The sequence below is a fragment of the Triturus cristatus genome, chromosome 5_1 (genome assembly GCF_964204655.1).
Source record: "Triturus cristatus chromosome 5_1, aTriCri1.1, whole genome shotgun sequence".
Classification (NCBI taxonomy): domain Eukaryota; kingdom Metazoa; phylum Chordata; class Amphibia; order Caudata; family Salamandridae; genus Triturus; species Triturus cristatus.
The window spans coordinates 629,856,680-629,884,107 of NC_140587.1; the positions used below are offsets into that span (position 1 = coordinate 629,856,680).

Below are 27,428 nucleotides of genomic sequence, written 5' to 3' on the forward strand. Positions count from 1 at the left end.
CAAATCCAGAACACTATTGTCTCGTTTTTAAAACAAACTATTTCCTCTGAATACTTCCAAATTAAGCAATTAGTAGTAAATAATATTAAGTGGTAGTAATAATGCAGTAAACATTGATTACTGCTATATATACAAATACATGTAACTTTTTTGCTGGGGTGTTTTACATAAGTGAAATATGCATGTGTGTTTGAAACTGACAAAAAAAGCTAAATTGTTGAGCACCCCAAACATTAAAGTACGTTTAAAATACAAGCTGCTTAACGTCTTGTTTTCCTGGAGTGGGAGAGTTGGGGACATATATGCACAAAAATGTGTATGTTAATGCATAGAAGGTAAAATAATGTAGGCCATTATCGGATGACTTTAAAGAAACATTTTCAAGGCGTTCGTGCTCTAGTCTGTGTCTTCATTCCCTGAATTTAACAGTGATTGGCCTAATGGTCTCTTAGGTGATATCACTTAGCAACCCACTGGCTCACAAATAATGCCAATGGCTTTGCCTTTCATTGTCAGAAAGACGAGTGACAGTTCTATTTAATGAAGAAAGGCTTTATATTAGTTTCTATCTTAACCTTGAAATTTCAGTTTGTAGAAATGTCGATTCTTTTAAGTGGCTCGCAGAGGTATATTTCTGTATTTCTCCCTACTGAAAACCTCAACAGAATGTTTCAAAATGGAGGTTTGAACTCCTTTCTGTGGCCAGTACTTTTCACTCTGAGTACAGAATTTACTCACAGTGACTACCGTGACTCCTAAAGTGTTGAATTTTAGGAACGGCCTTCTGTTGGGATTATTTCAGGGTCTGGCATGAAAGTGTCTCAGAAAATGTAGATTTTAAGAAAGGCCTACATGCATGATACTCTGTTCCATACTACATAGTAGCTTGCTAGATGGAGGGAAAATTGTATTTTCTTGGTAGCGTAGTTATGATGGTCATGTTTAGCCTCTGAATGGATGGGAAGCCGTATATATCTGGAGAGATGTGTACTCTGATTCGGATAACCAGCTCATTGCTACTCCAGAATGTAATGAGGAGCTGAATATTTTGCACTAATTAGTGCTGTCTTTCTCTGGCTGGCTGTGCAAACTGCGAACATGGAAATCTCACCAGTTTTTCAATATGTAATTTTTTGCAGATGAAACATTTCATAGTTCATAATCTATAATTAAATTGGAGAAAGAAAAATATCCACATTTAGCTCCTCGAGCTCATAGCTGAATAGGGATGTTGGCTTTGTGTAACACCACAATTCATTTTCCTTCATCTGTTTTTATCCTGGAAGGTAATATCCAGAGAAGTTTTGCTTGTCTCATGAAGAAAAGTCTTATCTCACAATCTTAACTGATTTTACTTAAGATCTATGATAACCTAAAGTATCTAGTAGCCGTGAGGTCCTGGCATAGATTTCCCTTTCAGCTTCACTGACAAGAACACAGCATCAATTCCCAACTACAGTATCATATTAGCAAAAGTAACAAAATAGTTGACTTTTGCTGGAAATGAGGTACTCTGACTCTACTGGGCACAAAAGTGACCACCTACCTAGTGGTCTACCTTTTTCACAGTATTTATTAATTGATCTGAAATCTCCACACAGGCATTCGTTTACCCATACAACAGTTTTTCATTTTAATACGCAGAGGTCTAAAAGTTCACAAGTGTTGCTTGAGTTTGAAATCCTTAGAGAAAAACAGAAAACAAAAGGTGTTTGGCAAAACAGGAACAGTGTGTTTATTTAAACATAGCTGCTGGGAGAATAGTTGCAGGCACTAGATTTGAAGGTTGTCTCAATTTACATTTGGTTTGTGTCCTTCTTATGTACAAAAATACAACAAGACATAAAAGTTTCTGGTGTACTATATGTAGTGAGGAATGTTGGTTGCTGCCATTGGAGTTATAAATGAATGGTCAAATGGTTACTACAGGTGGTTCTTGCCATCATGTGGACACAGTGTGGCCAGTGGTGAATGTGTCCAGATGTCCAACATGGGGAGTGTGTGATCACTATGTGTGCTAGATCCTGATTGGCTACAGGTTCTTAACTAAGTGGCGTTTGACTTTATGGTGTTTTTAGGAGGTCGCGTACCCCCTCTTTGTGCTTTATTGGTACAATCTCTCCTGACCATTGCAGTGTTAATACACCTATCTGTGGGACTGATCAAGTGTTTCCTGCCCAAAGGCTAGCCTGCCAGCTATGCACCCTCCCACCTATGACCTATCACTCAGCAATTCCTGGGCCTAGGTCTCAGGGCCTGCCTAACTACACATTGGTAAGTCAAGGTTGAGTTTACAACTGGCGATTCTGTTAAAAAAGACGTTATTTCATTTTTATCGATGTATGCATCAGTTTCCATAATAACACACACATCAACGAAGCATGGGCAGTCTTTCATTCTATAAAATGCTGAACTGTACTGAAGAATAATTGAAGGGCTGATATCTTGCTATGAATCATGTGATGTCTGTAGGTATAAGCAAGCCTTTGATATACAAAGCAGGAAAATATACTCATAATAACAATCTGCGCTATATCCAAAGGAAAGTTTACACATGTAGGGGCACATTATCAAGAACAGCGGTAAAATGATCGCCGCTTTAGCGGCAGGAAACTGCCGCTAAAGCGGCGATAATGGGCTTGATAATATGTCCTTGAGAATTCCAATTTTAACGCCGTTCTTGATAATATGCCCCGTAGATTTACTCATGTGCAGGTCTACTCCTAGAGCTAGGTGTTACTCTACTTTTTTTTGCTGGTCACCATTTCTGAGTAGAGATTTACACCCAAATGTAGTCTTACCCAACTCGGACTGGAGCTGCCTGCAATGCAATTTATGAATGTAAAGTTACTTCTAGTAAGTTTTCACCTATTGGTGGAGTACAACCCCACCCATGGGAAAGTATAGGGAAATGTAATTAAATGTAATAATTTTTTTCTTAAAATTTTTTTTTTTAAATGAATGCACTATATAAATGGAAAATCATATTTATTATTGACCTGGAACTAATAAAATGAAATGTTAGAACAAGTTAACCCATCAAATTAAATGTGTATTAAGTAATGCAATAATGTAAACATATTAAATACATAAATATTATATTTAAACAGTAATTGAAAACAATGCCTGCCAAACTAACATTTTTATATTTATTATTACATTTTAGTACATTTTTGTTGTGTGTTTAATTAATTTAAATACTTGTACTTTATTTCTAGACAGTTTAAAAGTTTAATTCATTTTTCAAGTAAGTTTATTTAAATGTAATCAAATAATAAATGTACATATTTTTAGATACATAGATAGATCAAAAGACAGACAGACAGGCAGATAGACAGACAGACAGGCAGATAGGTTGGTTAACATTCCGACCGCCCGATTACAATGTTCACGGTCAGAACATAAACCGTTAGGTCATTCCGACTCGGTTTCGAACGACTCTTGGAGTATTCCTGTCAGCCGCGGCCGCTGCAGGTCAGAGTGGTGGGGCGGTGGGGACAGGTGAGGGGGATTTCGAGAGATGACCACGAGGGGAAATTAAATAAATAATGGTCTTCTCTCAAAATACCCCCTCACCTGGTCCCACTGCCCCACCGCTCTTACATGTAGCAGCCGCGGCTGATTTCTGTCGCTCAGAACCTCATCGTACACCCCTATGTACAGCGTTTCCGTCATCAGGATTACGATGCTGATTTCCAACAGCCTTCTGCATCAGCCTATCCGACACGGAAAGGCTGTCAGGAAGTGACTTGGGGCCCATGGCAGGACCCCCTTGCCCCGCAGCCTATAGTTGATGGCTGAGGGGGTACCTAAAGGACCCCCTGTAAAACTCTGCACTGTGTGGCAGGCACCATGGGGTGCTTACAACAGGGTGCAGGGTTTTTTGCACCCACCTCATTTCCCCATAGAAGCCTTTGTTATGGCCGGTTGTCGTGTGTAACACAAGCTCCCATTGGAAACAGTGGGACTCCGACCAAACAGTGTTCGGTCGCATCATATTCCAGTGGTCAGAAACGCCGATAGCAAGTCAGTCGGTCCCGATTTCGAGTCGGTGTCGGGCAGAGGCTTTCTGCCCAACATCGTAATGAGCCCCATAATGTGTGTTCAGCTTACTACATTAAAATGTTAACATATGTAATACCATTCCGGGTTTATTTCAATGTGACCAATTTGAAGCATTATTTTGTACACTTATTTCATTTGTTTGCTCCATAATAAACAGTTCTTAAGTGAGGTAGTTGTTCTATAGCAACAGGCACTATCTGTGTCTCCATAAAAATTTCCTTTATGGCTCATGAACCCTATCCTATGCCCCTTCTACATTAAATAGTAAGCAAAGGAGTCCAACATTACCCTAATACATCTGGGCAACACATAGGGCCTGATTTAGAGTTTGGCGGATGGGTTACTCCATCACAAATGTGACGGATATCCCGTCAGCTTTATTACAAATGCCATAGGATATAATAGACTGGTAATACGGCTGGCGTGATACCTGTCACGTTTGTGATGGAGTAGCCAGGTCCGCCAAACTCTACATCAGGCCAATAATCTTCAATGCAGCTACATTTTTCTATTGGTCATTCCCATTGTTTTCCAATTGGAATTTGGATCAGGTGCTACTTTCTGTTTATCTTTTGTTCAAGCTACCTTTGTCACAGGTAACTTGAACTTTTCAATGCTGTTTATAAAGCCTCCAGTATTGGAATATCTCAATTCATTATGTGGTATAAATTCCCTAATTTGGGGTTAAATGTTATGTTGCTTCTGTACAAAAACATTATAATACACAACCATCATTAGTTATAGTTTGATACACTGAAATGATTCAATGAAGCTCAAATCCAGTTTTGTACAGACCATCTACGGTGCTAACATATAATAAAGCCTGTAACTCATGTTTTAAATGTAATCCTAAATCTGTAGTGTAATACTGATGTTTCTCAGTGCCTCAAATCAAATGCATGTGTGATGCATGGAAAACAATGGGATATGGTTTTCCTTACAATACTATACAGCATACATTCAAACAAATGCCAAATAAGCAAATACTCGATTAAAGAGAATTGTGTTAATTTAAGATCCAAAACCTCATTCTAAAGAAACAAACATCCTGAATGCCAGTCACTATGAGCACTTCATGGTTTTGAAATGCGATAGGTGCTTTAGGTAGAGCTAATAATATAATCAAATGAAAGCTGATCAGGTAAGTCAAGAATTGTGGAGGGAGTGCTCAGACCAATGTGAGAAGGTGACAGAGGATGTGTGGTATTGTGATGAAAAATTCAAACACTGGGCCTTACTTAGATCTCGGCGGATGGAATGCTCCATCACAAATGAGACAGATATCGCTTATGCCATATTACAATCTCCATTGAATATAATGGGATCGGAAAATGGTGGACGGGATCTCAGTCACGTTTGTGACGGAGTATTCCCCTTCACCAAGATCTAAATTAGAGCCACTGTCACAAGATGTAGAATAGAGCATAGATTTGTGATCTTGTTACTTTCACATTAAACTCAAGTTCTTCGCATGCAAGAGGCAAGCAAAGTAAATTGAACTAATATGTGTGTGGCTGGAGACTCTCAATCAGAGCACACATTTATGGATATATATATGAGTGACCACCTAGGAACAGAAATATTTCAAATATTTTGCCAATAAATTAGAATAAATGAAAATAAAGGATGAAAATCCCTTCGCACAGAAGACACATCATAAATGGGCCCAAACGACTCTGGATGAGTTGAGCTGCAAGAAGACAAATGCACGCAAAACCAGTTAACACACTAGATATAAAAGCATGAGTAATATCAACTGAGTTGGTGAAATATCATAACCCCACAATGTACTATTCATAAGCTCCTCACTAATATTAGAACCAGTTCACATAAATATGCCCATGATTCAAATTCAGGCTCATTAAAGTGAATTTGAAAGTATAAGGCCTAATTACACTTATTTAATTGTTGCTTAAAAAGTGGATGTGGACACAATCATACCTAAATTTAAAGCTTATATTGTGAAGTGCAGACAAGATCCAACCCACAAAAAATGTCATCACAACCAATCTGCACAGGGATATATTTAATCTCAGATAACTGTTAGTTAATCACAACTATATAGTTCAACAGCATAACCAGTGACACTGTGTGGCTGCATGTGAAAATTAACTGAAGCTGTACAACATATTGTACTTTAACGTAAGGCAAACCAAAGTATTTGATACAAAACCAATGCTATTGAGAAATTCAGAAAAGGCTTGATAACGGTTTGATAGATTTCAAACCAATACTACATGACTTAAATGTTAATACCAGTGGTGCATATCAGTATAGAAATATATTTAAGACCTACACCATATAAAAAAAGCAAGTAGATCAATTAGGCTATTTCATGTAATCCTCATTTAGTTTAATGTACGTAACTATATAAACCATCACGGATCTCCATGAATTTTCTATAAAGATTATTTCTTCTACCCTTTGCAGGCATTTCTTATTTTTCAGGGAAAAGATCCCTGGCTTTTATTTTGGATTTAATTAGTGTTTTAAAAACATCCCTACAGACACCGCTGCCTCCCTGTAGAAAGGTTATTCCCTCTGCACTTTATTCCAGAGTATCTAACTTGCCTACTGTCAGCATTAGAGTGTCCATGTTCTCTATCCTAGTCTCACTGCCAGTTGTTGCCCTGATATGCCACTTCAATTTATCTTACTTCTCCTTATCGTAAGTCTTTCATCTTGTTTCTCAGGCACAGTTTTCAACGTTCCTCCTTGAAGTTAATTTCATTATCTCTCACTCCTATTTTTCTTCAGGTTATCAAACCGTTGCAATTTGCTCCTGTGTTTCCTCCCACAAATTTGGCATACCCTTAGTTTCCTTTAGGTTCCTGGAAAATTGACTAGTTGTTCCCTTTAGTGCTTTCCTTTGCTAATTTAACATTCTACATTTATTTAATTAACCGTGTCTATGCCACATCATAGCATGCTCCTATTACAAAGCGGTATTATAGGGAATGATTTATAAACTGTTTCAATGAAACCAAGGTATTTTATAAAGCAATATTTTATATTCACCCATTTGTTTGTGGGAGCAGCTTTTATTTCTGTAGTCATAATTAGGAATGTTACAAACCCAATAATCACAACCAATAAAAGTATTCATAGGTTATATTAAAATGTAATGGAGCAGTGATCCAGTCTTCAAAAGCGATCTAAGCAATCAGGTTTCAAGTAGTTCTTAATAGTTCCTTCTGGATACATTTCTTTGGCACTCAATCTGGATCTTTTTAATGAATGGTCTGAATGCCATCGCATCAATTATTTGTTTAAATCATTAATCAGTCAACAAAGTGTATTTTATGTATGTATATTACTAAAGAAAATGAGAACATTCCGCCCTCATAGGGCAGAATTTTAATAGCTTAACAGCCGGCTGTAGTGGGCTACACCGAGCATTAATGGTCTTCTCCCTTGTTATACTGTTAGAGTCGGCCTTTCATGGCCGGTATATCCCGTGAGGACAGGCTATCAGGTTAAAGCAACTTAAAACCTTCGGATCTACTGAACAGTCAATGCTTTAACATTTTTTTAAATTGTATGTGGTTATGCTGTTTTATACCATATAGTATTAGTTACTAAATCATCATGGTGCTTCGGTGGTAACAATTTATCAAAATGATGCACTGGTGTCGGCACTTGGACTGTTGCCTCAAGAAGACAAACTGAATAATATATCCTAAATCCTAACTCTATGGCCTGCAAGAGGCATGCTATCTCTTTTGTAATAGCTTTATGTGTGCATAATGTGTACGTATATGTCAACCTACCTTATAGAAATTGTGCACATGACCTGAGGCCCATGGGTGTGAGGGGCATATTGCACCCCTATTATGGATGTACTGATCAACCCCTGGACAGGGGCCCATTTTTCGTTTCTCCATTAGTCACCAAGGTAACCATTGCTGCAACATTACACATAAATGTAAATTGGATATTTAATAAAATAAAGTAAAGATTATTTGGCCACTGGAAAGTTAAGCACTTCATTCAAGACAATGGAGCCTCTACCTGCCAAAAATTGCTGGTACTTCTGCTCTAACATTCCAAATGTTAGATTTTGTTTTCTCCCTTTCTAATTTACAACATTCTACCCCTTAGTGGGTTGCTTGGTTGGTGAGATAGACAGGCTGGCAGAGAGTAGGTTACAATGTTACATTTCACTCACAGGGGCCACAGTTCTAAACTAACTATGATGGTTACATCATATCCCCTTATAAACCAACAAGAATGCTAGTCTAGACTGTTTTCCACCCTAGTTAGGGGCTGCACACCAAGGATGCCCTGATTTTATGATGGAGTCAAAAGAAATGGTCATAGCAAACATGGCTCGAATGAGGGAAGGCTCGCTGCTCTCTAGCGCTACCATTTAGAGAGATAAATGCGGGAAGCAGGTAGCTGTAAAAGGGGGCATTGGTGTTCCTGTCACACGGCGCTTTTATTGCTGATTTTGCGCATTCTTTAGTGGACGATCTTTATCTTTGCGGCGCGCTCCTCCTCGCAGGCTTTAATCCGGGAAGAGCTCCTCTGAGCAGCTCCCTGTGTTACAAACAGTCGCGCAAGTGTTTTCGGAGCCCCGAGGAGAGTTAATGTACTTTCAGAGTGTAATCAATGAAAACAGCGTGATTTACAGAAGCTATGCTCTTTGTCAAATGTAACCAGTGTATCACTGCTCAGAATCTCCATGCTGGCAGGGGCTTACCGCCTGACGGAGACGCCGGGGTCCTTGTTACACTCGCCATGCCTGGCAGGCCTCGCTGTGTCGGTACAATGATAAAATGAAAACTCTCTGGACGGCCGCGGGCTATCTGTCTCCTCCGCGCCAGCTACCGTCTGTGGCTCGGTAGCTTATGTAAAAATAGTTGTTTATTGAGAAGAAATGGAAGTAAGAGGCAGTGTGACAGGTTTAAGCTGCGAAAGAATTATGTTGCGTGAAAGAAATGTAACCTCCGTGCCAATAAAAATATCAAAGCATTTAAATCTTTAACTGCTAAACAGCGGGCTTGAGCTTAGCCTCAGCAAATTGTGCTCGGAGTCCCGGGCTGTGTCACACTGAAGCCACGGTGCTCTGATTGTTTATAGAGCGCAAATATACTTTGAAAAATTGGTCGGAACCAAGTTATTTGCAAATATGGCGCAACAGCGTCTCAGAAGGCACTAGGGTTCAAACGGTTTGACAGCAGCGCGCTGAGTCACTGGTTTGGCACTTTAATGGATCTACACAAATTAACAGAGAACCACACAAGAGACTCTATGATAATATTTGACTGGAGTTTATTTAAATCATCATGTTCTGTCATGAAATGCGAAAGGCTGAGCCAGAGCCACGTATAGATGAGTCCAAAGGAAACATCTTATGAACTCAGTTCTCACATTGCCGAGGCGCTCCTAGTGTGCAACAGCTGTCCGCAGAGAAGAGACGGGCGCTGCGTACTCGGTGTTGTAGACGCGCATTGGCCACGCAGCAAAGTGTGTATCTGCAGCACGCAAGGGGTCACGCATGCGAGTTCGAACTCTGGGCCTGCACACATTACTGGTACCAGACACCAAGGATAACGTGGTGTTCTTCCTTCCACACACTTTGCGGGCTCTACAAATACATCTAAAATAGTTATAACATAACATAACACATGTATTTGTAAAGCGCACGTTCACCACTACGGGTATCTTGGCGCTGAATAACAGATGTTTATTGTTACCCAACTCAATGGTACTCATTTTATCGACCTCAGATGGATGAAAGGCTGAGTGGACCCGCCGGGATTTGAACCTGTGACCATGAGGCCCTGCAGCAGACTGCATTAGTCCACTGAGCCACCAGACCCAGTTATCAAGTGCAACTTCGAGCTCGGCTCTAAACTAGGGCCCAGATGTATCATACTTTTACACAGCGCAACGCAGCAAGCCGTCTTTCTGCACTGCGTGAAAGGGAAAGGGCAGGTAAGCAACGAAGTTGACATTTACAGTGCTTTCCTTTCCTTGCACTGGCATGCCTTTGGCTGCCCAGCCCCAACACAGGCAAGGTGCAACGGGGCCTGCGTTGCAGGCAGGATTATTTTTGTGCTCAAAGGGATATCTTTCTGCTCAAAAACAGTCCTCAGAGGCATTTTCCTCCTAAAGACATTTCTCCTCATTACGTCTCCACAGGGGAGGCCTGGCATTTTGACGCATTATCAGGTCTACCACTAATGGTAAATCTGGGAATACTTCAAAATCCCCGGGTGGAAGCGTGGCACACCCACGCTTCACCCATGGAACACCTGACTAAGGCAGAGTAACGCAAGACAGCTATTTCCAGCCTTGTGTTACTCCAGATTTATCACGGTGGCCTTGCGTGGCTTGATAAATCTGACTTTAGAGTTGTGCGCCCTTGTAGCCCCACTTGTGGTGCAAGGCGATGCAACACTATGATAAATCTGGCTCTAGGTGCGCAACGGTGTCTTCTTAGATGGAATCTAGGATCTGCAGCTTGGCAGCAATCCGACTACTTATGGAAATATAACTTCATTTTGAATGAGTTAATACATATCATCTGAGATTATTTTTTTCATTATTCATGTTGCAGAATTATTCTTGTTTTTAATATGCATGTCCGTTTGTGGTGTGCTGATTTGTTTCTGTTATGATTGCCTGGGCTCTTCCTATCATTTGTTTTTTGTTCCTCACACGTGCTTATGTTTTTTTGTGCCTGGCGATTTCTCTGCCAGTTCAAAACAGGGTCTGTTCAAGTCAGTGATTGTTCACCAACCCTTTGTGAAAATGTTTGTCCTTGATTGCAACACTCTTAATGTAGTGTTCTCTTGCACCAAATAAGAGAAATCCACCAGTAAATAGCACAGCTTTTAGGGTGCAGCAACACAGTAACCACTTTTTAGCAGATAGGATCATTTCTTCTCTCAAGATCTAAATCTAAAAGATGGCCCTGATGTCCTGATGCAAGGCTTGGTTCGGGACAAGTAGAGATGAAAGTTGACCATCTAAATTTGAGGAGTTATGCATACCTCACTCAGTATAGTAACCAAATGTGAATTATGTGTTGCCACACATCCAGGATATATTGTTTGTAGCTTGTTTGCAGTAACATTTTCACTTTTATATTTCACTTTTGCCTTCTTCTTACCATATAAATATATAACCAAATATATTGTCAGTGCTGTTGTTGGAATTGCTTTTAGTGTCTATAAGGTAGCCCGCTTTCAAGTGTATAACAACAATGATCATTGTTACGGATGGACGTAACTCGCATACCTTTCTGTAGAGAAACTGTGCACAATGACAGTAAAATTACACAAGATTATTCTGAATTATGCAAGGAGCACAAATCAGCATTTAGCACTGTTTTCTAGTGCAAAATGCACCCTTGTATCCAGAATGGACCAGAGGATGCATTTTGCCCTAAGAAATTTGTGCTTCATTCAACAGAACATGGGCAGCAGCACCAATCGCATGTTTGAAAAATACTCCGATGATAGCAAACATTAGTAGCAACATACGTTTGCAGATAGAGGAGGGCTGTTATGGTCAATTATTGTCACTAATAGTGGTACACATGATTTAGAAGAAAGGACAGGCTTGTGATTTGCCTTTACCTTGTTAAAATGCTATTAGCTTACATTAATGCCAAAGATGAAATGGATACAAGTAGTCAATATAAATTGGATGGCCACCTGCCGACGGAACAGGACGCACAAGAGTGAGCTCATGACTAGGCCCACTTAACCACCCCGTAATCCGTATTCATCTTTATCCCAAATAGCCTTTGAAAACCGTAAATGAGCTCCATCATATCATGTGGAATTAATCTTTAAGTTGTGATATAGCAACACGCTGTGTTGAAGGGGCCGCAACACACACAAATCTTAGCAAAGATGGTGGCCACCTGATGCTCCACTAAGCTATAAACATCAACACAGTGCAGGATCTTGCTCCTGCGGCAGAGGAGAACCCCCTGGGTGAAGGATATGGCTTGAGTGGACCAGTCCTGGGATTGCAGCGATGACGACCCAGTGGCAGATGAGGCAGATCAGCACTGGAAAGAAAGTAAGGGACCTATGCCAGGTGGCACACTGCTACAAAAGCATATCAGTTCCATGGAACAGTTAGCAGCACCCGGCGCTGGAACACCCTCAGATGAGTGGGGAATAAGCACAAATAATGAACAAATGGGTACACATGAGAAAACTCGCACCTGCTCAGGTGGGTCAACCTGTTGCTCCACTGTCGCTTGAAGAAGTAAAAAAGGCCATCTAAATACTAGCACCTTGGAAGACCCAAGATAGTGACGGACTCCCAACAGAATTGTACATTACTTATCACACATACTAGCCACAGGCCAGCTAGACATGTACTTGATAGAAAGGGAAATTAAAACTCTACTCCCCACAATCGGAGTACATGGGCTCACTGGACATGGTACCCTATCATCCACTTTCATTGTTGAATTTGTACTGTAAAATATTGAGCAGAATCATTAACACCATAATAGCCAATGCAATTCCTGCCCTACTTCATCCTGATTAGTCTGGCTTCTTACCCAACAGGAGCATGTCTTCGAGTGTGAGGCGACTGTTGCATGTTCGCGAGGACCCCCTGCTGACAACTACTCTGCTGGCCAGGGCTGCCATTGAGCTGCAAACAGCCTTAAATACTCTTGACTGGAGAAACATGTTCATAGGATTATACAAAATTGGGTTAGGAGGTGAAATAATTCAGTCTTGAGGTAATGTCAGACTTATGGATAGTAAGTGGGGCAAGGCAATGCTGACCCCTGTTAGAAATGGGGGTCTCCAGTTGGCAGGTTGTTATGCTGTCCAAGTAGGGACCCTTCTTCCTAGTCAGGATAAGGGGGATACACTACTGAAATAACCCCTGCTCACCCCATGGTAGCTTGGCACAAGCAGTGTGCTCAGAGGCAGTGTGTAAAGCATTTGCACATAACTAACAGTAATACAATGAAAAAACTACAGGACACCACAACAGTTTTAGAAAAATAACCAATATTTATCTGTGTAAAACAAGACCAAAATGATAAAAAGCCAACATACAATAATCAGAAAATGCACTTTGCAAGAATAACAATAGAAATGCAGTTCCTTGAAGTCATCCGGGATATTAAGATCAAAATATGTTCATGCTGCCATGTAATATTGTATCAGTAAACGGTTTACTGGTGCAACATTACATAGCAGTACGGATACTTACTAAGGTACCCACTGGAAAACATTATATTACATATTTTGATCCTAATATCCTGAAGATGATGATATAATTCATATCAGTTCTCAAAAAAACCTTATGACTTGGATGGAACCTTATACATTTGTTATGTACATAAAAAGACTTATTAGCACTCTACAATATTAAGTCCTGATGAAGTTCCAAATTTAATTGGAACTAAACGCATTGGCTGGATGTTGTTGTAATTTGAATATAAGAAGAGAAAGATTTGAATATAAGAAGAGAAAGAATAAACATCTTGTTTTGATTATACACACGGAATGCTTATTAGGACTACAATCTGCGCACTCCTCCATTTGCTATCAACGTCCTTGTAACCTTTGTTTTTTTAGTGAATATATATATTTATATATATATATATATTTTGTTTACATCTATTTATTTATATATAAAATGTATATACGTACATATATTTGTATACATAAACATATTCCTATTTTTAATTGGGAGACTCCCCAAACCCCACTCATTTTTGTTTATTATTTTAAAAATAAATATTCTCTTTTTGGGAAGAACCCCACCCCCTTTTTGTATCTTTACCATCCTATTCCTTTACCGGCCCTTAAACTCTAAAAACATGCTTACCACCCTATATACCCTTACCCACCCCTAAACCCTGAAAGCACCCTTACTACCAAATACTCTTCCCAATCCCTAAACACTAAAAACACCCTTACCACCCTATACCCTTACATAACCCTAAACCCTTAAAACACCCTTTTCATCTATACCCTTATCCACCCCTAAACCCTAAAATCTGCCTTACCAGCCTATTCTCTTACCTACCCCTAAACCCTAAAATAAATTATATATAATAAATAAACACACATGCACTTACCTTAATATATACTTACCATTAGTTGTAAATAAAGTCATATGTGTGGTAAAGGCAATGAGTGTTAAAGGCAATGCATGGTAAAGGCATTGCGTGGTAAAGAATGCATGGTAAGCGCATGCGTGGTTATGCCATACAACTGAGGGGGAGGGTTCATCTCTGTGTGTGTAGACGCACGTGATTATGCGCATGTCAAAACCACTATAGTAGGTGTGACTTGAATATATAGGTGCCAGATTCTAATCCGGTATAATTTTTATATGCTGATTCTTGTATGTGCAGAAATAAAAGTGGTGCCGTTCACCATAACTCATCATGCAATTTAAGTCAATCTTTCTAATGAAAGGATGGGATGGAAAAACGTGCAGCCGAATTGGTTAAAACATGTTAAAATCAAAGGACAGGTATAAGCAACTCTGAGAGAAAATATAGCTAATTTCAAGAACACTTACGAAATAGGTACGAAATACGTAGGGTAAAGCGCTAAGTATCATTTGATGAGTAAGGCGATGTATTGCATGTTACAAGTGACTAAATTGTGAAAATAATATTTCAAGCAGGTCTACATAATTCTGCTAACGGGAAACCTGGGCCTTTTGCCAAAGCTTTCTTTCAGTGAAAAAATCAGGCAGCAGGTGTTGAGCAGTTTCATTTGCAGGCTATTTTTTTTAACAATTGAGGTTGAGTGCTTTCAATGTATGGAATTCAAATCAAAGAAACTGATTCTCTGCACAGCTGCAGAGCTTATGCATCAGCCATGGAAGGAAAGAGAAATATAGATGGTGGGCGTTCAGAAGAACATAACATGAATTTCACAAAAAACAATATATTTTACAATATTGGAAAATGCAAGTGGTGCACTGATGACTGATTAAAAGAATATAATGTTTGCGCCAAACTATGATCATTTGGGGGTATACGCAGCAGAAAGGGTGCATAACATGTTTTGCCATTTGTACAGAGGAAAATCAAATGACATAATTCCTTGGTTAGTTCAGTCCGTTTGCAAAACAGTCCTAATTTCTGCTCACTTTTCTTTACGACATAGAGCGCAAAATGATGCATATTAGCAAAAGGTATGCATCTGTCTTTAATATGGACACAAATTGATTCGCGCCTAAATAAATTGAAATTTGACTTTTTGCTGTCATGGTTTAGGAATCCAATTATATTATTGTTTTTATAAAATAATTTTATTGGTGATAATTTGCCGATAATTATAGTACGTGTTACCAGAAAACCACAAAGGACTATATAACATAATATTAACCCGTTCCCTGCTCATGACGGAACCACTCCGTCATGAGCCACGGGCGCCGTGTGCTCATGACGGAGTGGTTCCGTCATGCTGCGGCCGTTGGCGGCCGCTACGCCCACGCGGCACTGATTCCCCGCCTGTGCGGGCGATCAATGCAAGTGGGCGGAGTCGTGACGGAACCACTCCGTCATGAGCACAGCGTGCCCGTGGCTCATGACGGAGTGGTTCCGTTACGAGCATGGCGGCGCCGCGCTGACCCCGAAACCCCCAGCGCCGCGGCGGAATTCGTGCCGCGGCGAAGGGGTTAAAACATTTCTAGGTCATAATCACTGTTTTGACAATCTGTCCCGCCAGGATATTTATTCTTTATAAATCAATATTGAAGAACAGAATTGAGAGGACAAAAGATTTAAAATGAGTATGTTGGGAAAAAGTGAAGCGAAGATGGGCAGGGAATAGAGAAGGTTGAGAGGGGGGTACAGCTACATCTAATCTGAATAGTATATCATACAACTCAAGTGTTATTGTTTATTTTGTGTGATGCCTTCTTCAGGCTAACCAGTGAATGAGAGGCTCTGTCAACGTATCCAAAGAGGGTGTCCTGATGGACCTCCATTGTGGTAACTCGTCCTTCATAGCACATGTAAGAGTTTTTAAAATCTACAAGACTGAATTTTCTCCAGCTCCTGTAAGATTACTAGTGCGGCTCAGATTAGAGGAACACATCACTTCTTACCACCTGTCCTGCCTCCAGCTCAGTTTCTCCTGGGTAGGTTGACCAACTGGCATGGATGCACATTCAGGACGGTCAGTGAAAAAATTCAGGGGAAAGGGTCAAAATCAGGACAAAAATTCAGGACAGAAGGTCAAAATTCAGGACAAAGATTTGGGACAAAACATACGTTTTACAGACATATCAGAGGAGGTTGCACAATAGTATATAAGTAAATAGACAACCAAAATAAGTACAAGTCATAATAAGTTTATATAAGTTTGAGACAATCGTGCACTTCACAGTTTTTCAGTATGCGTGCAGCTTTGCAAAGTAACATCACACCCTTTTTGCAATCAAGATTTGTGCAGGAGAAGGCACACCACATGCTGTCACTATAATAGGGCCCATTGTCATTCTATCTGTGATAATCGTCTGCAGTCTCAGAATGACAATGGGCCAGTCCACAGTCTTTGCGAGGTTCGGAAGCGGCTGCTGTAGGCAGCCTCAGTCTATAGATTAAAAGATAAGTGCGAGAGGCCCCGATTGGAAACTTTTAAACTCTTCAGGCCTCTCGCAGGGGAACAGCATATCTTCCTGAAATTCCCCAATTTGATTTTAGAAAGATGTCTGTAAGGCGTCCGTAATTTGCGGACCCCAAATTACGGACTCCTTACATACATCATACTAAAATAACGGACGGTCCGTGAAATTTACAGACGGTTGGTCACCCTACTCCTAGGGCGTTGATCCAAAAAGAAATCCTTGTTGGACAAGTCCAAAACACGAAGATCAGTATGACATTTATATATTTACAATTCTAATTCATAAATGAGTCATATAGTCCAAGTTTATACATTCTTTCAGGTATATAAATAATATATACAAAGCTTTTTCCTGTATCCACCTAATCTTTAAGTCCTTAAACCACCTTTTATTATTCTTACAGATGTTAAGCATGTTGGATGGTATACATGATGACCCAATACTACCTCCCATTTAGCATGGGTGCAACTTTGTTGAAGCCCTTTTGGTACTAGGTTTTATTGTATCTATATTTCCCTGAGAATCCCCAATCAACAATGTCTGTCAAGGTCCACAATTTTTTCTGAGCTACTTAATGGGATCATTATATCCTCAAATGAATTTAAGGTCATTGGCATCAGTATTCAGACAAAGTGAGAAAGCATGTTCGACCAGAATCTATTTCTTAAGCCAGAGTGATTAGGTAATGCCTATATATGTTTATGCATATTTGTGCATAAAGTGTGACAATCCAATATATTTCTATAATATCTGCCAGGCAGGTCTAGCATGTGAAATATATGGATGGATTTCCCTTTTTTCTAGGAGCGTTGTAAATTTAGCACCAAAAACATGATCCTGATAGTTTGTTGAATTTTATTCCATATTAACCCCTTCAGTGCCCGCCCCTTTCCCCGCCCAGTGCCGGCCGTTGCATTAGCGGGCGGGGTCTATGACGAGCTGGACTCGTCATGGGCACAGCGCCACCGCGGCCCATGACGAGTCCAGCTCGTCATGGGCACTGAAGGGGTTAACCCAAGATGGGGATTGAGCTACATCGAGCTACATTTTTGCAGCCCAGTTTAGACTTCTGAAAACTACGTTATTCTAGGATGCTTAGATTGAATCACCAAGAGTCCAATGCTGTGTGTAGTATCTTTATAAACAACGAACAGTTTTGTTACCCTTATCCCATTTGAAAGTAGGGAAGGTACACAGCTATATCTGCTTTCAACATAGATAGGTGTCAATAATTTGGCTCAAAGCATCAACAGTTCAGGAATCCAGCTATGTTTAATTTAAAAGCCAAGTCTAGGTTTCTTTCAAGGTGTTTCAATTTTATGTTCGCAGACTTCCAGATCAGTTCCGAGTTATAATGAGGCTGATTATTATTCTTTTGTTTACACACATAGATCTCACCTAGATGCTTAAAACAAAAAAGGTCCACTTAAAAAATGAAAATCCTGACTTACACAAGTAGGAATTCTATTTGAACATACACTTATTCAAGAGGAAATGAACGGTCTTCCTGATGGACATTTGAGTTTGTGCTTGTGCTGCAAAGAGGAGGGAACAGAAGAAGGGAGTGCAAAACCTTTGTAATTCATACCAATGTAGTATTATATGGGATTCACAATGATTTGCAGTTATTCCCCACCACACAACACTTCTAAACGTACAAATAATTTATCGAAGTGTTTTGGCAGGGTGGGAAAAACAAAGGCAACACATAAAGATTGTATGGGTGTGTAGGTAAAAACATTTCCCAGTGGTGGAAAAACTAAAAAAGTGACAGTGCAAATGAGCTGCCTGCCTAAACTATTGGATTTTGAAAGATAGAAACTTTGCCTAGATTAGGATTAAGGGTTTAAACAAAGAATTTATTGACGCACAATGAAATTATAAGTCTAAGATAAGAGTAGGCTTTTTTCTGATAACTTAGACTTCTGGTTTTATGCTTTTTGAATCAGGCCGTTTACTTCTAGTTAACCACTGAGACATCTTGCAAAGTATTAACTTAGATAGACAGCACTAATCATTTAGGTGGACAGAACTGGCTGAGGTAAACGATTATTACTAGAACTGAAGATCTTATTCACATACCTTGCATTCTGAAATCATTCTAAATATGTACCATTTTAGTATAGGTCTAGAGTGACAAAACCTCACGCTCATATCTCTGCTTCACCCGCATCCTCTTGTGGGCATGGTGCCCTCATGGTGCCCTCATGCTCTTCTTGAATATTCTCCTGGGTGGTGTAACTCCAAAAGGCCCATGTTCAGCGTGTGTCGGTATCTTGTACAATACTCTAAGGCAGAACTATTTAATTGTTCTTATGCCTAGGTTACATGCAGGAGTCACAACCACCACAACTCTGCGGCGTCATCAGGGTAAAGGATGGAGTTTTGGAGTCCTTTTTGAGTTCAAGAACAGAGCTGTGCCCTTATCTGTGTTAATTCAAGAGCATGCTTTTGGATCCCTGTTGGATTGTCAATTCTGATTTTTTTTTTACTATTACAGCAAGAACATGTAACCATTAACTTTCCATATTCCAAAGTGTGCATATGTTACAGTTTATTTAAAAAAAAAATTGTATTGTGTTTCATAACCTAGATATCAAAGGCGCACCTATAAACATGTGTTTTACGTAGTCATGTAAATATCAAGTAAATCCTAAATCTACATTTTCCGTGTATGTTACCTACATTTTTCCGAATGATGTACTACTGATATGTACACATAAGCGCATCTTGTTTTCTTTGAACACAATTAGTTAAATGTGGGAGGCCCTCCCCCGTCACCCTCCCACCCTTCTCCCCCCCCCCCCCCCCCCCCCCCCCCCAGTGAATATATATGTTCTGCATGATCATCCTGTTAATGCTCCTATTGGTGAGGTCAGCTTGCAACTCGAGTCAAAGGTTCAGAATCACAGTGGGCCCGCTCAGCCTTTCTACTAGTAAGCTAACATTTACATACAATCATAACAACACTTGCTATTCATTGTTAATGGCGGGTCTCTAAGATGAGAGCCCGGAACGCCCCTTTTTAGTATTTATGTCTCTTCTCTGTGGTCGTGCAGATCAATAAACCTTTGCTTAGTCCAGGCCGCAGTATGCATCCTTGGTGCACACACAGAACAAGACATTTCTTTTTTTGTCACAGATTGCGGATGAAGCTGGACCGTTTGTATCTGTGCCTGCCGTAATTACCGCGGCACTAATTACCCGACAGCCCTGACAGCCAGGGTCAATAGGAATGACAACAACCACATGCAAGGCGGGATGTGCAAGCGCGCGTGACACTATTTGCCAACATGTCTGCTGAACCAATGTAACATGTCTGAGTCCCCTGTTTCGCAGTTGTGGCAGGAGAGCGGGCCCCTTCGCTGACTGTTTGTGCTTATTTGCTTTGCAGTTTGACGGTGAGAACATGTACATGAGCATGACGGAGCCAAGTCAAGACTACGTGCCAGCAAACCAGGTGGGTTAATTAATCTTCGCTGCCGTGTTTCAAATTGTAATTAAGCATATTCACACAGTTGTGTTGCAAATGAGTGGCACTATCAGTAACTGCTGCAATCAGGAATAATCATAATTTATAAACAAAGTGCTTAAGCCTTGTTTCCAGTTAATGAGATAGAGCCGATAAAGCGCGCGAGTTGGCGCGCGCTGAAAGGGACTACCTTGCTTCCGCTCCAGAATGCAAGCAGCTGGTTTACCAGCATGATCGCTCCTAAGCAGTTGTTTTACCTTTAGGAAATAAAGTCTTCGCAGGTGCGGCTTATCTGCGTTTCCAACTGCAGACAAGTTAATCACTGTAAACTGAACGTGTCAAACAGAGGTGTTCATTGCGAATGCACCAGCCGGTTGCTGGGCCAATTTATACTGTCCTAATACAAACCATATGGCCATGCCTTCGTGCCAAGATTGAGCCGGGATCACACACATAATAGACCTTATGAGACCCAAGTACAAGGGTCCTTTGTGTGGACAGTGGTGTCCAGCGACCAAAGGCCTACTACTCACTTTGGTGGCCATTTTATGTTGGGCGTCAGAAACACAGAACGACCAGCAGTGTGACCCAATGCGGCTGACATGATGGGAGAGCGTCTTACCTGGAGGCCGCTGTTATAAACTTCGCCCAGGCTTGTAATGATCCCAGTACACATCCTTTGTATGAAACATGATAAGGTACTTCACTGCCATCTAGCAGCTGGCGCAGGTGTTAAAATGATCACAAAATCTTTAGAAAAATTCAGTCAATACTAAAAGCACAGGGCACCATGACTGCCCTTTTAGAGGCCCTGCTTCTATAACTTAATCTTTGTGCTGTAGGCTCTTGTTTCTAGTGTTCCCCGACCTTTCCCAGAGATGCATATTTAATACAATATATCTTGGAATAGTCCATTGATTTAAATACACTATGAATCTTTATTATATTGTAACCTATTTAAAAACATATACAATTAATCGAGGTTGCAATTTAATTCATCTCTTTCACACATCTCTTGCATCTTGATCATGCATTAAGTACAGAAATGTGCTATATGCTGAAAACTTTACAATGCTTAATTTCGCAAACGTCTTCATTAAGTAGGCCAGATGTCCACAATTGGATTTTTAATTGTATTACAGTCAGTGTTTAATAAATGATGTGTTAATAAGCATTAGTCACAAGTGCCTCTCTGAAAAGAAAACTGCAAATTAAGCTTCTTATCCAAACACAAAAATACATTAAGCATTTATGTAAAAACCTTGATGAAATAGCACTTCTCTTGTTTGGATAATTTTATAGGCCGACAATAGTTCTCTGATGGAGTTTGACTAATGATTCCAATGTTTTTAATAATTTACTGCAGCTCTAGATTAAGTGTCTGCCTCCTTGACCTACCGGTCAGAATGTTGCCGTATGATATCTCACCACAGACTTGCTCAAGAATCAGGACTTGGCTTGAAATAGTGGTGTGTAAGGAAGGATGCTGCTGAACTTTGAATGGCCAGCAGGTTCCATTGGTCAATACGGTGCCAGTCTCTTCATATTTAGTTACATTTCATGTTAAATAAAAAATGCAAAACAAAACAGTGTTCACAGAATACAGTTGACAGAAGCTAACTTTGTCTACCGCCTTTATCTTAGCAGGAGGTGACCCTTCTACATCCAGTGCAGTGCTAAATAATCTCTCCCACCCCGCAGGCTGGAATTTATAGGAAGAACTTCTCCCGTAGCATGTTGGTCTGGTCGACAACATCACCAGACTCGGCTGCTGGTCTTTGGAGAAGGGATATTCAAGAGGCAATCAGAAAGCAGAAGTGGAAATGTTTCTGTGAAACCATCTTTACAACTTTATTTCACCTGCATAGATAAGAACCACCATGCCAAGTACATAATACACTGTAGCGATCACAAGTAGACATTGAGCATTGAGCAGGACTGCTAGATATGGGATGCTGCAGCTATACATAAAGTATATATTGGAACAGGACGGGTGAGCATGTAGATGCTGGAAGTGTATGTTGAGTAGACATCAAAACAGGACTCGCCAGCGCCAGTATGTGACTCCAGAAGGTGCACATACAGTAGGCATTGAGCAGACCAGTGAGAAGGTGGATGCTCCAGGCAAACATAGGTTAGACATTGGAGCTGGACAGTGTAGCACGTGGATGCTTCACGTGCAAGTTAAGAAGATACTGAACAGGAACGGGGACTGTGTAGATGGTGGAGGTCCCTATAAAGTAGGCCCGAACAGGACTGATAAGTATCAGGATGCCGTAGGTACACATAGAGTAGCTAGTGGAACAGGACTTGTGTAACTATGTGGATGCTACATGTGCATGTCGAGGAGACAGTGGAGCAGCACCAATCCATATGTGAATTCTAAAGTTACACATGGAATAGGCAGTGAACCTGACTAGTATGTAGATCATGAAGACATATTTTCTAGGCAAAGACTGAGAACAAGCATTGGCGACAATAATACATCTGGCTTTTAACTTATAGAGCCTCAAGTCACAGATGAGGTTAGGCAATCAATAAGTAAACAAACATGCACTGTGCCACTCATGCATCAATTCATATAACTACTGACTCATTCTTAGATTCACTCTCTTAGTAATCCACAATAAAATCGACACACAAACTTAATATTCATTTGAAAGAAAAGTAAAAAAACATGGCGCCACCTAAGCTTGGAGGCATGCGCTTGAAATACAAAATTAAGCATAGCAGCAGGTGAATGTCTTGCAATTATATATAGTGTATTGTTGGTCTAAAGTTCCAGAATATTTGCCCTATTTAAAAGCATTGTGTTGACCATCGTGGAACGAAAAACAATGACACAGTATGCACAATCCTATTCCAAGATTGGCTGTTCATTAAACATCACACTGGGCGTCCATCTTCAAATGCTAACGTTTATAGTGTATCACTATTGTACTGATCCAAGGTGGCCAACATAACGCTTGTAAATATGGCTGCTGACTTCAAAAGGTAAAGCAATGATACACTCTGGAAAATACCATTCCAGTATGGCCACCTATTTTGGAAATAGCAGCATTCAAGCTGCCTGGTACAATTGTCTGGGTAGCTGCCGGATGATGCTTTTAAAAAACAGAAACTAAACAAAAAGGTTGAAAGAAATGAAAGGGGACTATAAAAGGGAAAAATAAAGGACTGTCTCTCGGCCCAGACACTGAAGCACACTTATTTTAAGGTGAACGTGCACATGGGAGGAGGAAACGGCTATTACTTATGAGTAATAGAACCAATGGCAGAAATGGGTTAACCCATGCAATATGCTGCCTCAGCTAAAGCAGAATGTGAATGACGCTCGAACGGAGAGAAAGGGGTTGTACCCAAATATCCTCTGTGAATGTATATGGTTGTAGAGTATTTATGTTAGAGCCTGGGAGACAATTATACCTGCCTGGCCTTCTTGAGACGTTTTAGCGAGGATGATCACAAAGCATATCTTGTACAGCAGTGATTTGTCCAACTAAGTAAGAGGTGTGGCGTAGCAGCCAGGGCACCTGACTCTGGACCACGGGGTTCATGGTTCGATACCCGGTGCTGGCGGCAGGTTAGCCCAGCACCATGTGACTCTGGGCAAAAGCTCGCTTAATCTTCCCAAGGACCCCAGTGCCGGGACACCTCTCCGGAGGTAGCTGTGCGCTTTACAAATGCTGGTATTTCATTTCATTTAACCAACACAAAAATGCTTGCTTACTACAGTAATCTTTGCTATTCCATGTAACAGCATGCCTATCTACAGACATAAACCAAGTGTAATAACAATTTACCCATAAATGTCTGCTAGTGTTAACATATGTTTTTCACAATAAATAAGTCAGGCCTTTTGCTTTTGTAGTAATTTATCTGAAAAACAATCTTATCTGTGATGTCTGACATAATGTTTCCTATTGAAACAATCAACCCTACACTCTTTATCATTGGCTCATCACCAAACCCAACTCTGACATACTGTTTTGAGCATAAACTTTCCAACAATGTAACTTTCAAGTATACAGCCATACAATTAGAAATATATAGAAAAATAGAGTTGGCCAAATATATACAACTCTTCCTGAGAATAATAAGGATTATCAGGGTGCAAACCGTCTATCCTCACAGCTTTGTCGAAGATGTAACCACCACCAGAACCCTTGTCTATTATGGCAGTCTGAAAATCCATGTGACACCTTTATATACAGGCTTTAACATAGTGTGATAGAAATATACCCATAAAGGCCTATAGCCTTTAACATAAACTTTTAACACTAAATACATCAGTCCTACTTCTTTTGTAATCACTTTTCAGAATAAACAAATTAGAGCTGTAGTATGTGCCATAAGCCTGTGGCATCTGACATAACGTTTCCCAGTGACCCAATGTGGCCTATAGCCTTTGTCATCGGCTTGTCACCTTGTGAAACTCAAGCCTACATACAGTATTGAGCACAAGCTTTGCCACAAAGCAATTATATGTATGTAGTCACAAATTACAAATAACATTGCTTTTACTAATAAGCACAAAGTTACAGCTGACAAAACTTTATGCAACTACTTCTAAAACAGCATAACAAGTATATTCAAAGTGCAAATCTACCCCCTGGATTTGCAACAGTGGGTAGCCAACATCAAGCGCTTGGCCTACTATTTTAATCTCTGGGATTCCATCTCACAAAATTCGTATTTACAGTCTTCAACTGAGTGTGCTCATAATCCACCCTTAAATGCCTTCTGGGTTTAATGTATACTTTTCAAGCCTATTGTCTTTCTCATACATTCTCATAATTAACAGGTTGGTCTTAAGGTGTGTGAAATAACTTTACCAAGTCAATCCATCGGGCCTATCACCTCTATTGTTGACTTTTCACCATTACCAGTCCAGGTCTAGTATATCAAGCATAATCTTTCCGTGAAGGCAGTCATCATTCACACAGCAAAATTACAAATGTGCATAAAATTACAGTTGGCAAAACAATATACAAACCCCCTAAAGAAGGTCAACAAAGGATTATCACAGAGCAGATCTTCTGCTTTTAGGGTTTATTCGAGGAGATCCTATCAAAATCTGTACTCAAGAACATCTGGGCGAGTCATGCCCCTTCGTCAGTAGTGCTCCTTAAATCTCTTTTTGTGTGTATAACCTAAGGTCTGGTGACAGCTGTGCTGTCAAACCAGACCCAAAAATGAAGTTTGTGTTCCATATAAGGGCTAGAATGAAGAGTTAGTTTTGCTCAGGCAAAGCAAATGCTATTATTAGATCTTTTTTCTAACCATTAATCCAAAAACTGTACTGACAAGCTTAGAATTACTATTAGATTAAAGCAACCTGGTATCATCTCATTTATGCCTTAAGGGTATTGAAGTGCAAGGGCTAATTGAATTTGTTGGAAACAGTGGAAACAGACACTCGGGGAATGATTGCTGTTATAAAACAGCTGCTACCTTTCGGGGAATGATTATGTCTCCTAAATAGTTTCAAATAAAAGAATACATAGTTATATCATACATCTTACATGTCTGTCCTCTAGATTGTCGTGTTTTGTCAGTCTGAGTCGTGAATCGAATTGGCAATGATGCGTTTTCAGACCATCAGATGAGATATTATGCAGTGTTTGATCGGGGTCAGAGCCTCTGTGGTGCTGGCAGGCCGCTTCAACCAAAACGCCAGGTTGTGTTATTTTCAATGCTTTGTCCCTGTGTATTCGCGCCAAGGTGTCGGCCATCTTAGAACAAAGCAACAGCCAAAGAGTAATTATCACCACACTCTTGACGCTTGCATGGAGCTGTGAGCGATAGAATCTCACTGCACAGCATGTATGTTCCGCTTTTTGTTCCGAAAGACCCAGAATGATAGCAAACATCGAGAGGGTTCTTGGCAAATTTCACCACGTAGTACAATGTTCCCAAAGAGCAGCAAGCTGAAGCAAGTGATGAGTGTCTTTTTTCAGAATAAGCTAGAGCACTACTTCTCACAACGGTGATCCTGCCACTGTGATCCGACAATCTATTTCTAAATCACAGTCTGTAATACACTGAAATTGGCCTGGAATCCCCTGCTCTAGCGATAAGTGTCCTCCTAAATCAAAGATCCCAAGAAACTGCCAGTCTCGGAACCCTTGAATACCTTCTATGCCAGTCTCGGTGGCCGGGATATCTTCTATGTGAGTCCATTTTCCCTAAAACACATATAGGTCCAGATGTATGATGCCCAAAATAGCACCTCACAAATTGCGAGTTTGTTGCAACTCGCAATTTGCAAGGCACTATTTTGGATGTACAACAGTGTGTAACACACTGTTAGCGATTCCCAATGGGGTCGCAAATAGAGAGGCTCATAAATATTAATGAACCTCTCGCAATTTGCGACTCCATTGGGTCTGGCTGACCCTCCTAGGTATGGTGGTCTGCTGGGCTCAGCAGACCACCATGTCTGGGACTGCTTTTGAATAAAGCATTTTTTTTTTATGTAGCCCGTTTTCCTTAAAGGAAAACGAGATGCATTTAAAAAAGAAAAAAATGAAACGTTTTCGTTTAATTTCTGCCTGCCCTTAAAAAATATTTTCCCATGCATTTGCAAAGGGGAAGGAGTCCTCTGGGGACCCCTTCCCTTTTGCAACCCCATTACCACCCTCTTGAAGAGGGTGGTAATTTGCGAGTGTTTTGCGACCGCTATTGCGGACGCAAAACATTTGTACATGGGGTTGCACTTGCTATTAGGTAGGGAACGCCCCTTCCTAATAGCGCCTCGCAATTCCAAAATAGCGAGTCACAAATAAACTCGCTATTTTGGAATGGTACATACCCCTACTGGTTTTTGCATGCGCAAACGGGTTCGCAAACCCGTTTGCGCATGCAAAAACCGTCGCACATCTGGCCCTTAATGTCATAATCTAAATCCCTAAAGAGTTACAGTGAAATCAATAAACATGCTGGATGAGTGCAGCTCAGATTTTAGCATTTTGTAACTCGTGTTTTTTACACAAAGTCTTACTAGATGGCTCAAGATCAACCGGGTACCACCTTTTCAGTCATAGCTTTTTATGTAATGGATCAGTCCTTTCTTGGAGGCTAGTCTTATCTCAGTGCAGCTGAACCAGTGAGGCTTACACACCTGAAAAACTTGGCTTGTAAAGCAAAGTCCATGATACTAAAAGTAAAGTCCCAGGGACATAAAGTACCATGTAATGGGCCATTAACTGCAAAAGTAGCAAAAAGAGTAATTAGAGTGCCCTGTGGTGCACAATTAGACCTTCCACGAGCCTTTAACCCAAACTTAGAATTTATTTTAATA

General features: G+C 40.4%; 1 protein-coding gene across 2 annotated transcripts in view; it reads left to right on the forward strand.

Moving 5' to 3' along the window:
- Positions 1–27,428, forward strand: part of TOX (thymocyte selection associated high mobility group box) — a 357,067-nt gene that overhangs the window by 140,540 nt on the left and 189,099 nt on the right. For both annotated transcript variants that reach the window (XM_085605562.1, XM_085605563.1), the window contains exon 2: positions 20,048–20,113. In XM_085605562.1, the coding sequence (XP_085461688.1) occupies positions 20,048–20,113 (66 nt within the window). The remainder of the gene's footprint in view (positions 1–20,047; positions 20,114–27,428) is intronic.